General features: G+C 39.2%; 1 protein-coding gene across 2 annotated transcripts; it reads left to right on the top strand.

Moving 5' to 3' along the window:
- Nucleotides 1-3,920: 3,920 nt before the first annotated feature.
- RB195_003524 (uncharacterized protein) lies at nt 3,921-8,821 on the top strand (the record flags this gene model as incomplete). Of its 2 annotated transcripts, none has more annotated exons than XM_064201214.1 (8): nt 3,921-4,046; nt 4,258-4,377; nt 5,864-5,963; nt 7,703-7,810; nt 8,020-8,099; nt 8,207-8,258; nt 8,626-8,650; nt 8,725-8,821. In XM_064201214.1, 8 exons carry the CDS (start codon nt 3,921-3,923, stop codon nt 8,819-8,821), a joined length of 708 nt encoding a protein of 235 aa, XP_064057095.1. The 2 variants fall into 2 exon arrangements, with proteins under 2 accessions (XP_064057095.1, XP_064057096.1); XM_064201215.1 differs by having other exon boundaries at nt 3,930-4,046.
- Between the last annotated feature and the right edge of the window lie 4,444 nt (nt 8,822-13,265).

Below are 13,265 nucleotides of genomic sequence, written 5' to 3'. Positions count from 1 at the left end.
GCGAGCTGAAGTGTTCTATTCTTGAATATTGGAAAAAGCTAAGATCGGAGACTCGTGAAAAATACGTATCTCGCATCAGGAGACGTTTACGAAGAGTTATCAAGCGGTGTGGAGAAAATATCCTAGAAGAGTTCCAACGGAAAATGATTTTGAAACTGACAATTTTGAGCGATGACTTCAGTGTTCTTAATTGTTCCTGTTCCCGTTACCGATATTTAGTTAGATTATGTAAATATCTATTTATATAGATTGATATTTAACAAACGTCATTAAAGTGATCTTGTTATCTTTCTATGAGTTTGGGATAGCATATATACAATGGCGTCCTTGTACTCCTGCATAGCTCAACATGCGTAACCCAAATCGGAAGCGTTTAGTCTTCGCAGAGTGAACTTTAGGAAATCAATGAGAAACCAAACATGACGTAACACTGTGAAAACTAGTGAAAACTCGTGAAAACCACTCCTTGGTTCGTTGAGCGTTGAAAGAGGTTTTATTTATCACCATATCAATAGCCACACAAAACGCTAAGAAAATCAATGTAAAATCAGGCACTGCGACAAAAAAGTGGAAAAACTGGAAATTACCTGCTGTGTTGCTCTTAGCATTGAAGATACGAGCGTGTTAGGAGTTCGTGAAATGTAAGGAAGTAATATATTTTATCCAGAGGTAAAATAAACATGATAAAGTTGTTGTTGACAGAATCAGTGTTTCTGAGCTCTTCAAGATCAATATATGCTAAATGTTGACTACGAACGATTATTTTTGGTGTGCTTGGCAACTTGTGGACTTTGAGGAAGTACTTATCGGCAACGGTGGGTGACGATGCCGCACCTCTGGTCACTGCCCGTTTTTCGATGTTCATGCAAAGCATTGTAGAGCTATGCTGAGGTGTCGCCATGTACATATTAGAGAACTTCTGCTGCATATTTCGATTACATTACATAGTTGGCTGAGAGGGAGGTTAAGACTAAAAAAATAATTCAAAAGCAAAATTGAAGTTGGTAATGGAATTGGGGTTTTCCTGCTTCAGCAAAAGCTCAAGGGTCTGGAACAAGTGATAATACGAGAGTTAGGAAGTTGGGTGAATGGGAGACCATTTCCCAACCCAGCGCCTCAAAATAGTGGCGAGTCGCCAAAGCGAAATGTGGCCGCGCATTGTTATCTTAGAGGTGTTAGGGTGACGGCACCAGGTTTCAGCCGTTTTTTTTTTCGAAGTGCGACGGTCAACTCGCAGAGCTACTGCGTTCAGACTTTAGCGTCCGCCGCCTAGTTGCGTATAGGTGAACCTTGAAGCTGTGTCTAGCACGTTCCCAGGTGCAGCGAATCTTATTTAGATATTCTATCCTCACGAGGTTGGAAATTCATGCAAATAAATCTTATATACATCTTTTCTCATTATTCCACGTAAATGTTTCTCTTCCCTCTGGTATGGCTGCAAATTTGATAACATCTTACATCATAATATTTCTCCTCATGAACGACTATGAATCTCCTTAGCATAGACCATATCACTAACTGCTCACGCAAGGGGTGAACGGAAGTATGGTCGAAAATAAAGGATACATTGCCTATATACAATGCTCTCAGAAAATAAAGAATAAACTTATCTTTTTCATGTTTTAAACTATGAGTGACATCTGCATACATAAATTAAATATTTCGCAATTATTGGTGATATTAGCTGATTTTAAACAGCTGTGCCGATCCGCCGCACGGAAGTGAGATGTACGTGCGAATCAACTGACTACGTGCACTAGCTTGCGGCGCTTATGGCTAGGTGATAAAAATGGTTCGATAAGAAATTGTTTGACTTCCATGGTGGAGTATTGAAGAGAAAGACAGGAAAAAGTTGTGCGCTCGCTGCACGCTTTAGTTCTTATCGCAGATATCTTGACTAATCCAAAAGAGATCTGATTCATGTCAGCATTTAGTGCGGATTTCAAAGATTTATCAACTTGCAGAACTTAAGTTCAAGGGGAATTTTGAAAAAGAGCTTGTACGATCCAGGTAAAAGGACTCATTCACGAGTTTGACCGATGGGCCACTTATCCTGATTCTCGTGCGAGCTCTCGTGGAGACCCACATCTGCCTATACTTATCAGCGCTCAGACGCAATTGATAGGCTGTAACTAATTTCAATACAAGGCTGAGAACATGATGATGTTCTAATAAACAACACCGTGCTTTTCGCGAATATAAAAAAAATATTGTAAGATTACTGTAGATCGGTCAAGAAGCGCCCGCATTGTGCTCATACAACATCAGGAAGAGTTTCGTCGACGTCAATTTTCGTCAAAGAAAATGTTACATAAATGAGTAGAACACAATTGCTGTGGCATGTAATGTATTACTACACAGCAATCGTATTACGGTATTATAACGGTATCAGTACGGCTCTTTCGTTGGTTTACTATAGAACGTAGAATGCTTTTGATAATATTTTTCATACATAATTTTTTCTATGTTTTTTGGAAATCTCTACAGGCGATCAGCCACATATTATTAATATTACGGGGCAAATACTACTTTTAAAGAAGCAGAAAGAAATGTGAACAAATGAGGAGAAGGATGCTTTGATATGGTTAAGTGATCAAGCTGATCACTTCGAAGAACCACTGAATTCTTTAGTTACAGCTACTTCCTTTTCGTTGGCGTAGATGCAGGTTCGGTTTGATCCGATAATTAATAAAAAGCATGTGGTTTTGAATATGAGCTTGTTTGATTACTATTCTTAACTACGAGAATTCATGCAACGTCATTTGTGTGCCTAAAAATCCTTGTTTTTTAAGCTCGGATCACTAAACAACAAATAACTCTTTGATGCAAATTTGCTTACCTTCGGCCGTCAATAGATAGGCCAAATTCGAGTTCAAAACTGTGTACGTTTATGAACTAAAGCCTGGAGCACAAGTGTACCCCAAAAGGATTGATGATCGCGAAGGACTTTTATATGAAATTTGTACTGTTGATTTATGCAAGGAATTTCAACATAAAATCTAGCTTTTACTTTTTGTGACTTACTGATTTGTCTGATGGGTCATCGCAAATCAATATACGCGTAATACTTTAGTGACTCTCAAATCTAGGGAGTGTAGAGTCACATGTATAGGGTATGCTCCAAAAATGAAATCTGATCCTCTGAAGTCGTCCCAACGGAACGAAACACACGCCAAATGAATGGGAGTTTTATGAACAAAATGGGAGATGGGTCAGTCGGCTTTGTTTCTGGGAGGATAGGGATCTCGTGCGAGCAAAAGTCTAATTTTGTATCGCGTCACCATCAACTTCAGGTCAACAAATTCTGCTTCAAACTTGGCAATTCCGCAACGGTCATGCTCAAAATGTTGTTTGATGCCTACAATGTCGATACTCTGTTCCATGCTCAGGTTTTTAGGCAACAAGGTTTTCAAACGAGGTCTGGAGCAAGCGAGAGGCGTGGACTGCTCTAGGAGGCCGTCGGCATCAAAAAGTACCTCAAAAAGATTTCGCAGCGGTGGAACGACCGTCAACCCTTCTTTTCACAAAGCAATAGTCAAAGACAGTTGGTCAAAGATAGAGATATGTAGATGTTTCTTTTTTGAACAAAGTCTAACAAAGTCTCGCTATCCAGATAACTCTAAGCGTCTAAGCAATGACTTCTGGCAGTGTTACTTACAGTGTTACTGCAAGAGCCCGAGTCATCATCACTGGTCACAGCCACAAAAATCTGCAAAACTGCTTACGTTGAATCTGTTAAGCAAATAGTAGCTAACGTCTGACAAAAATTGACTGTCAACGATTGATCAGCCGGATGAAAATGCCTGAAAACCCACGAATTGTATGGAAGCTGTGAAATAGTATATAAAAATAAAGCACGTTCAGAATCCTACTCAGCAACACTGATTTGAGCTTTATTACGAATTATTTCAGGTTTTTAAATGGCTAAAATGCTGCTAATCTTCACTTGTGTAACACTCGTCCACGAAACTTTGTGTGGTCCTATTGTAGACCTGAATTGCACATACATGTCATTTGATGCAGCAAACGCAAAATATGAAGCAAAGGTTGGCCATCTACATTAAATGAAACCATTATTAGTGGGTAGATCGGATTTTATTTGAATTCCGCCAGCACCTTGCTGTTCGACAAAAAATTCGTTTTAATATCTATTTTGAAATCTTTGTCTATAGTGAAGTATTCAGTTAAAATAGTTTCACTTCATCTGTTTCAAGAATGAAAATAAAGAAAAACGCTTAATCGATGAATCACTTTCAGTTCTCTGAGAAAGCAGTGAATTGCCCGAATGTGCTTTCGGACTCGGTGTGCAGCAAATTGTATGATGTTAGAGAAGCCAAAGTAGATGATGCAAATGATCGGGACGATAAGTGTTATAAGGTATGTAATTGAAAGAAATCTGCTTTCTGCGAAGACCTCACGTTTTGCACAATTTCTCGTTTGAAAGAAATAGTCCATCCATGTTGGCAATTTAATTGCCAATTTTTAATAAAAGCGCTCATAGTTGTGGTAAGAAACGCAAGAAGCGAGTTACATACTTGCATTCCATGACCTTCTCCAGGCAACAGCGTGCAATGTGATCCAACGTCAAAAGTTCGGACATATGAAAATCAAAAATGTAGTGATTTTTCATTAATTAATTTCATCAATTCCTCTTTTGCGCAGCTTTAAAATTTGAGCAAAAATTGTTGAAGTTACACATCATTACGTACATTTTCCATGTTCTTTCCAAATTGGAGATTGAGATTGAGATTGATTGATTGATCTTTCATTGAGAGGAAACCGAAAGCAATATTGTAGAAAGTTCCTAACTTTCTGGAGAAGTGCAAGAAAAAATGAAGCCTGAATTTGATGTTTATGCTGTGTATATAGTTACAGAATAGTATAGACTTTCATACAGAGAACTATTCTGGAAAAAATTCACAAGGTTTTTTTTTTGCATAAATTGGCCACTATTCATGGCTACTTTATAATATCTCTTCCATTTGTTTTACGCAAATTGATTTAAGCATACTAATATGTAGAATAAGCTGAAGGAAGCACCGGCAAAAGATTTTCTTTATTAGAAACGTCAAGCTTTTTGAAACGCTTCCCATCCGCCTTTTTTCTGTCACGGATCCAACTTAATTCTTGTTGCTTGCTCTATGGTTTGGAAATGTCGGAAAACAGAGGGTGTAGGAATGAGAGCCAAATGGCCGCAGCTGCCTCAGAGTAAAAATTATGAACTTCAATCTTAGAATTCAAGAAACGTGCAAGGATTAATTGCAAAAGTGGTTGGCTTTTAAATATGAAGGTCACAAAAATCACACCTACTGTCATCCACAGATCGAATGCCACACTAAGCTTGAAGAAATACAAGCTCTTCATAACTCTGGCATCTCAGTGCGAAAAAAAAACGAATTTCACTCCAGTGAGAACCCATGCACGGCTTTTGTATTGAAGAAAAAAAAGTTGGTTTCCAGAAACAGAGCTGGGCGAAGCAATGAAGAAAAAAGTTTTGAATTTTATGCAGAGGAAAAGATTTGCATGTACTTTCAGAAAATTCTGTTTTTTGAATAATAGTTGTGAGAGAAAAAATGACTGAGAAATTTCTCCAAGAAAGTAAAGTGGATTAATATGCTGAGAGTTGGATCACTTCAAGTGCAGAAGAGCTAAGTGTAAAAGGAAAGTTGCGACCTGATTAATCTTAAACACCTTGCTTTTACTCTGCTCCTTGTAGAGGGCTTACGTAAATAATGGTGTTCGGAAAAACCTGCAAAAACTCTGAAAAGAAGAACACATGGTTTCTAGAGAAGCGTGAGAAGGAGACATCAGTCATTTTGGAAACTTATTATCCATCAACCGACCATTTATACACAACGTTTAGGCTGCAGACCCATCCTTCAAGGAGGCTGCGATCAGCAATTGTCCTAAAAGATGCGGCTATTGCTGTCTCACGCCTGAGTACAATTGTCCGAATAGCCAGTGTGGGTTTTGCAGTCCTACATTTATCACTCTCATCTAGGAGTTGAAACCAAACTCACGTTAATATTTATGCTCTTGCAACGCCACCTTTCATTTTTATGTGTTTTTTGATGATTTTTTTGAATGTGCGCAAATGTCTGCAATTACTTTCGCCTCCCCTTGGAAGTTCAGAATCCGGTGAGAAAGAAGTAGATGACACTAATGCAAGGTAAGGCACAGCGACAGTCACTTCTCCACTGTCCTTCATTCTTATTGTTAGCAACATCATGCTCACTTCTACGACTTACTTCTTCAATTCACAAAAGGTAGAACACTGATTTGAATGTGAGTGTTTCGAATGTAAGATATCAGTATCAACCAAAAATGTGGGATTATTCTCTTTGAAGCGAAAACACAACATTTCTGTCTTGATAAAAGTACGGATAAAGTGTCAGGCATTAATAAATCCACTTTAACAGAAAAATCTGGCACCAATTTATCGACCTTAGGGGAATGAAAGGCTTGGTGAGCATTAGGGCGGATCCGAACCTCCGATCGATCGTGCAGGGAGCGGAACTTCTAACTGATGCACTGCAGTCACCCCTCTGTTCTGATGGATTCATATACTATCTTCACTCTCACATTCACATCTCACAAATTACTTGTTTTCACCGTCGTAAGCTTCTCCGTATTATCAGTAGTGCAAACTGTACGCAGTCCATTGCTTCGCACATGAGACACTGTTTCCCCGTGTGATTTTTTCACGCTTTCGCGATCAATGTTATCTCTGTTTTATTCCTTTATCTGCTGCAAAGAAATAGATTTCTAGACGAAAACGGTAGCAGACATTGCAAATACGTGGATAAGTTGCAGTACATTTATTTCCTTGCGTAAACAATTGTTAAGCAAACCGTTCTAGATAGGAAGATCATAGCTGCTGTAGAAAATCGCTTTGTCCGTTGTGAGATAGGACGACCTGAAGCGCGGAACAGTTCTTTTTAAAGCGGTCCTGTGGAGCCAGAAGTTGCGAACAAGACTTGAACTTCGCTAGCCTCACTCGGACTGCAAAAATGAGTAGACTTAGCCAGATTACCTCCCCTATTCCAACCGCTGGTGACACTGCTTCAAGTGCTTTCGCAACGTTCAACGAACTTTAGCTTTGAATGTACCTTAGTATGAGATTTCTCTGTCAACGAATCAAGATCAAATTATTATTGACATTTAAGTGTCGAGGTTTGCTAAATCATTAGAAAAGATATGTATCTAATGCCAAAGGTGATCTGATGAGGACCGCAGTCGTCGCTTCGCTTGACCATCTCACTTGTCAATCTTGCTTTGACTTTCTTTTTCTCCAACTACATAGTACAATGTTCCGAGTGGATGTGGTAGACGAGTGCAGCGTAAGTGCAAGGAATTGAAGCAGAGCGAATCCTCACGTATATCAGATCTCGAACATCATTCGACCCTTTGGATTTGGATTCATGAACTCCTCGTCAATGTTTTGTAAATAATCTTAAGTGAGTGTACAAGTGAATAAGAATGAGTGGAGTCAATAAGAATGAGTTAAGTCAAGAAGATGGAGAAGTAATATCTTAGATAGCTCTTGCTTACAGATCGATTAAACAAATTTTTGCCTTATTGTTCCACAATTGTTTCCGAAAAAATGGGCATTCCGTTAACTACAATAAACCAATTACAAGAGCAATAATGTTTACCACACCAACAGCTTCGGAATTCACAGGTCTTTATTCATGTTTTGCAGTTCCTCGCATTAGCTGTTCGGTCATCACTCCGAACATGTGCTATAGTTCCGCTTGGAGGAACATAATAGAGGAGGACTGCCCCAGTGTGTGCGGATTTTGTAATTCAGGTAAACATGGATATTTTGTGATTTCGCAACAACAATGCTTCAATCGTGTTTGGACGCGATTTACATGGATCGATATTCGTAAATTTGAACGCTTGACGTTCACATACCTGAGCGGGGTAAATAAAAGTGTGCATTTCGTCCCGTGGTTGCATCGCGTGGCGTGGTCGCTCTGAGCAAAGTAGTTTGTGTAACCCTGGGATAAATTCTAGGAAACTGCTTTGATGTAGCTCCGAATTGCGCTAAGGACATATCAATCTGTAGAAGTATATTCATGCAGGACTTCGTAAAGGTAATATTTTGTTCTTATGATTATCTCAACTGAATTCTGCCTTTGTCATATATCTTAGGTGAGTTACCCTCTTATATAGACTAGTTCTCATTATTACTTACTTGCAGGAAAATTGTAAGAGGACTTGCGGTTATTGCTCCCAGACAGGTGCGACTACAGGTTAGTATTATTACAGTATCACTGGAAAAGATTTGTCGTTAGCAAAGGAATTCGAACAGGACTAACCTGTTTGAATTCTCCTAGAAACGAGCCATCTTTCCTTTTGGAGCAAACCATACAGATTTCAAAGAAGTCTTTTGCTGGAAATATGCTAGCATTTCTCTCATTGAAAATAAACAAAACAGAGTTCAAAGACAAAAAAAAAACAAAATAGAATGATTTTCATATCGCTGCCTCACTCAGAGACTATTCAAATGTGGATATATCATATTTTTTACAAGAAATGTTACATCTTCTTCAACTGTTTTCTGCTCCCATCCATGTCTTATTTCCTTGTCTGCAGTTGATTAAAACCAGGGTTTTTCAGCAGCGCCTTGCGGGTCGGATCCGAAGTGAGTGTTTGCACGAGGTTTTCAAATCCTTCATAATATGCAAAGCAGAAAATAACAATACAACTGAAATTTAGTTGCGTGAACTGGGTGAGAAACGGATTTTGCAACAGTATCTTCTACACCCAAGAGCAGAAGAGACAGTACTGTGGCAGATTTTGCGGGCTCTGTTGAATGATGACTGATTCGATTATGTTATAATGGAAACCTGACCAATTATCATCATTTTTCGTTTTCAGCCCAGTACCAATAAATTTATTTGGAGCATCAGACTTTGCGCACAACAAAAGAGAGAAGACGCAATTCTTCCGTCCAGCATCAACAAGAGGAGGATTAAAAACATTTTGTCTACGGAATCAAAGTTATACCTACTATTATATTATATGAGTGGTGGAATCGTCCACACGACTGAATTTTGATTAAGAGCGTGTGACGCAATTTAGCATAAATTATCTAAATTTTGTGTGCTGCCCCATTTTTACTATATGAACCGTGGAATCGTGACAGCAACGGTCGGCACACCACTTTGAAGTGGTGTCCGAATGCCACAACGGCGACCATATGCTGCACCCATAAGCGTACCGATGAGGTCCACGCGCGTCCGCACGTTTCTTTTTCAAAAAGATTATTCAATTGAATGATGCCTAAAAAAGTAAAATGCAGGCAGCAAGTTATAGTTGCGCTGTGCTCATCTTCTGGTTTTTTCATCTGATAGGGGATTTGTTATTTCACCTGGTAGGATAAAGGCAAAATTTTCCAATCACTGCGACGTTCCTCAACGGTGTGTATGGTGAACCTATGTCGTTCGCTATGGAATACAAGAAAGCTTGCGAAAGTCCCATTATTCAGACAGAATGCTCCTATTAACTAATGACTTGGACATTGACAAGGAAAATAGGAGTGTTATTGTAAGAGGCAGAATAATTGCTCTCGTTTCTCAAGTGGACTGCTCTGCATTGTCTGTCCACTCTTGATTAGGTAGATAGGAATGCCTGAAAACTAATAAACTCTTCGAATGCTGTGAAACAGTACACAAAAATCAAGCCGTTTACAAAACTATATTCTATGACACTAATCTGAACTTCACTACAAAATGTTTCAGGTACCTGAAATGCTAAAAATCTTCGTAAATGCACCATATGAAGAAGTGCCAGTAGATCTTGAGCATCTGCATCAAATCAAAACATCAACTGTACTGGAGGTCTGCAATCTGCCGATGTGTTTTGATCGCCTCCAAAGCTGAAAATGAAAAAACAGGAACCCAGAGCACTGAGAAGCCGCCTTTGTATTGGTGAGTTGCGCGAATGCTACCGTAGAATAGCACCAGCGGCGATTTCCCCGTCCTGCCGCCGATTGAGAAAGTCGTGCGCATGCACAACGATGTTGTTGACAGCAGCGGAAAAAGTGGATGGTCTGTCTTTCTGTGACGACCTTTCATGATCTATCGATATCATCCAAACGCGTCGATGGTGTAACACGGGGGCGACTACCGCCAAGAAATGCTCATCTTTTAGACCGCCGTCGGTATTTTTTTTCAAGCTTCTTTTTCTGATTCCATAGTAGAACACTGCTGCTGCCTAAAAAGTTGAGTCCATTCAATATTCTCTGGGCTTATCTGTCACCACGTCAACAGACTTATATCCTTCTTTATTCCATTATTTTATCAACCGTATTGCTATGAACAGAAAAATTATGAAAAGCCCTTTCGGAAGGACACATTTCTGAATGGTGAACAAACAAACGCGACTTGTCAAAAGTACAGCGACTTTAGTGCACCTATCTCTACAACCATTTTGCACACATGTTCGTAATGCAAATTTGAGCAAAATTTTTTATCATTCTTATTTTTATTTTATTTTCATTAATTTAACTGAAGAGCTCCAAATCTACAAGAAGCATCTCAGAAAGTGGGCTATACAGGGAAAAAGAAACGAAGCATCATTTTCTCATTCTCTATTTTTTCTCTTTTTTTTCCTCATTTTAGCACCGTCTTCACGTTAATTGGTAGATCTCGAGTACGCTGATGATGTAGTACTATTCGCTTCTAGCAGCGCAAAACTACAAAATCTAAATGCTATCCTTGTATCGAATTCAGCTGCAGCTGCGACTTCGCCATGATAAATGCAAGTAGATGTGGGCCTCCTCAAGACCCTCAACGGGAATCAGGGTGGAAGGACAATATATCAAACTCGTGGATTAGTTCTGTTATTTGGGCTGTATGCTGAACGATGGATAAAACAGTGGCAGCTACGAGAGATATATTCAGCAAAGATGCGCTAGTGCTAATTCGGCATTCAACTCATTGATCAAATGTTAGAGGACGACCCAAAGTCAAGCTGTGAGTATATCCATCCGCAGTTCCCCCTGCCATGATGTGTGGATCAGAGACGTGAGCAGCGGCTGTGTACCGGCGGAGAACCCGTGGAAAGCATCAACATCTTGCCGGACCTTCTGAAGTAGAAAACTATAGAAAATCGCCTTTGTTTTTTTGGTTACACTATGAGGAATTCGTCTTATCGTCTTTTCCATGTTACTCTGAGAACGCTCTCAGACCCAAACTGAAAAGGCTTCCGAATAAATAAGTTTCGTAACTGACCTGGAGTATTCGAGGATTTTGTCACAGTTCGTCACACAACTATCAACCTGATCCATATGGTTGACTCATGTCAACCATATGGATCAGGTTGATAGTTGTGTGACGTATGGATCAGGTCACTCGGCCTCATTCGGCCTTCCAAATACTAGTTTTGCACCTTTATTAATAAAAGATTAAAATAATGAGCCCTGCACATTAAATGAAGACATTAAGTAAATACTCTATCCATCGAATAGCCGAACAATCAAAATAACGATGACAACAAACAATTTTGTATTGAGAGGTAGATAATGCCAGGGTTGTGACTACCGGCCGCCCAACGATGTAGGCAAACCAGTCGATTCGTTGTACAAGGATCTGACACCACTTCAGTAACACTTCACTTTATTTCCCTTTTTCCCATTAAAAAGTCGTCCAATTGTTTAGTATAACTCCTTTTTCATATAACTCCTGATTCTAGAATAGTCCATCTTTCATTGATATTCGGTCCTTGTTGAAGTTTCTTCTTTTGTAGACTTTACTCGCATAAGCAAAGAGTAATAAAATTAGGGAAGAAATAAGGTGAGTAAGTGGTATTTTTCTACCATCCAAGAATTTAAATGTTTTTCTCCGGGCTGAACAAGATGGACTATTTTTCTCCAACTTGAAAGGCTTCCTCCTCTAACCTGCTGCGTAGAAAATCAGAAAGCTGATCGATATTCCATCCACCTTAATATTTGAATTTTCTTTTGGAAGTGCCAATTTTCCAATAACACAATATGCACATAATATTTCTCGTAATATTTTGTTGAGGAGTAAGTTTCGTTCAGAAGTATTTTCTACTTTTTTAAGTGTAGCGCTTTATTAAGACCTTTTAAGGGTCTGCTCTTTTTTTTTACTTTCTAGGCTTATTTCACTTATTTATTTTGCATGAGTTTATATCTAGACATTCCATCTTTTCATTTGATTCCCTTCAAATTCCCTTCAATTACCCACAAAATTGTTAACTTCATACTTCTAAAAGATGGAGAAAATGATGAATTTTTGCTTAATCTTTTTCAAATTCGCTATCCTTCTTAGTTTATTTCACAGCGAAGCCGTTCTATAAAATTAAAAATTGTCTTTAAAATTAGTCGCATCGCTCTGCTTTATATAACGTTACCAATAGCTGAGCAAATAAAGTCATAGAAATACTCTTGATTTCAAAATTCTGTGAAATGACTGGTTCCATTTCGTCTAGTCATATCCACTTCTGTTCTGCTACCTGTTTTTTTTTTAGTAACAACACGTTTACTGGGCCTTTACAATGTGAAAAGCGATTCTTAAAGGCATCACCCCACGAATCTGAATCATGGTATGGATTTCCGAAGGGCAGACTCTACATGAGGCCGTGGGTTGCGGGTGATTCCGCTCATCTCTCCCTAATCTTTGAGAAAAACGGCATGAAAGACTCCGTTTTTTACGACGATTTCAGTTGGAACGCTCCACACTTGTACACGCGCCACATCCGGCTGCGCAGCGGTCGAAAGCCAGTGAGTCCTCCTCGACTAACTATTCAAGTGAAACCTATGAATAGGCTGCTGAGAGGGGCGTTCTTAGATTCCTCGTAGGAGCTAAAACGGTTCCCACGCTGTTTTCCAAGACGATCGGAAGTTAGCGAAACCTACCCTGATCTCGCAATGTAAATCTCCACCTCTAGCTTTTGTCGTGAATATTCTCACCACGTCAGATTCGTGATGTGCTGCCTTCAACGATTCACGTGTCCGAACACTGGTATATCCAAAACATGGTGGCCATCTTGGAGTTCTGGATGGTGGGCATCTGGTTTCTGTTATCTAGAGACTTCCTTCTAAAAACGAAGGATTGCAATTTGTTTATCAGCAAAATTTAGCGTTGCGTTCTACGCAGAATCCTCTCTCACTTAAACTCATCCTTTTGCTCTGTTAATAAACATTTCTTTCCGCTTATTTATCATTTATATAAGATCGTATTTTCACGAGTTTTTCTAAAACACTTAAATGTATAGCAGGAGTGTAGGTGATG

This window comes from Necator americanus, chromosome IV (assembly GCF_031761385.1).
Source record: "Necator americanus strain Aroian chromosome IV, whole genome shotgun sequence".
Classification (NCBI taxonomy): domain Eukaryota; kingdom Metazoa; phylum Nematoda; class Chromadorea; order Rhabditida; family Ancylostomatidae; genus Necator; species Necator americanus.
Note: the sequence above shows the minus strand (reverse complement) of the source record. Positions and strands in the feature narration are given on the sequence as shown.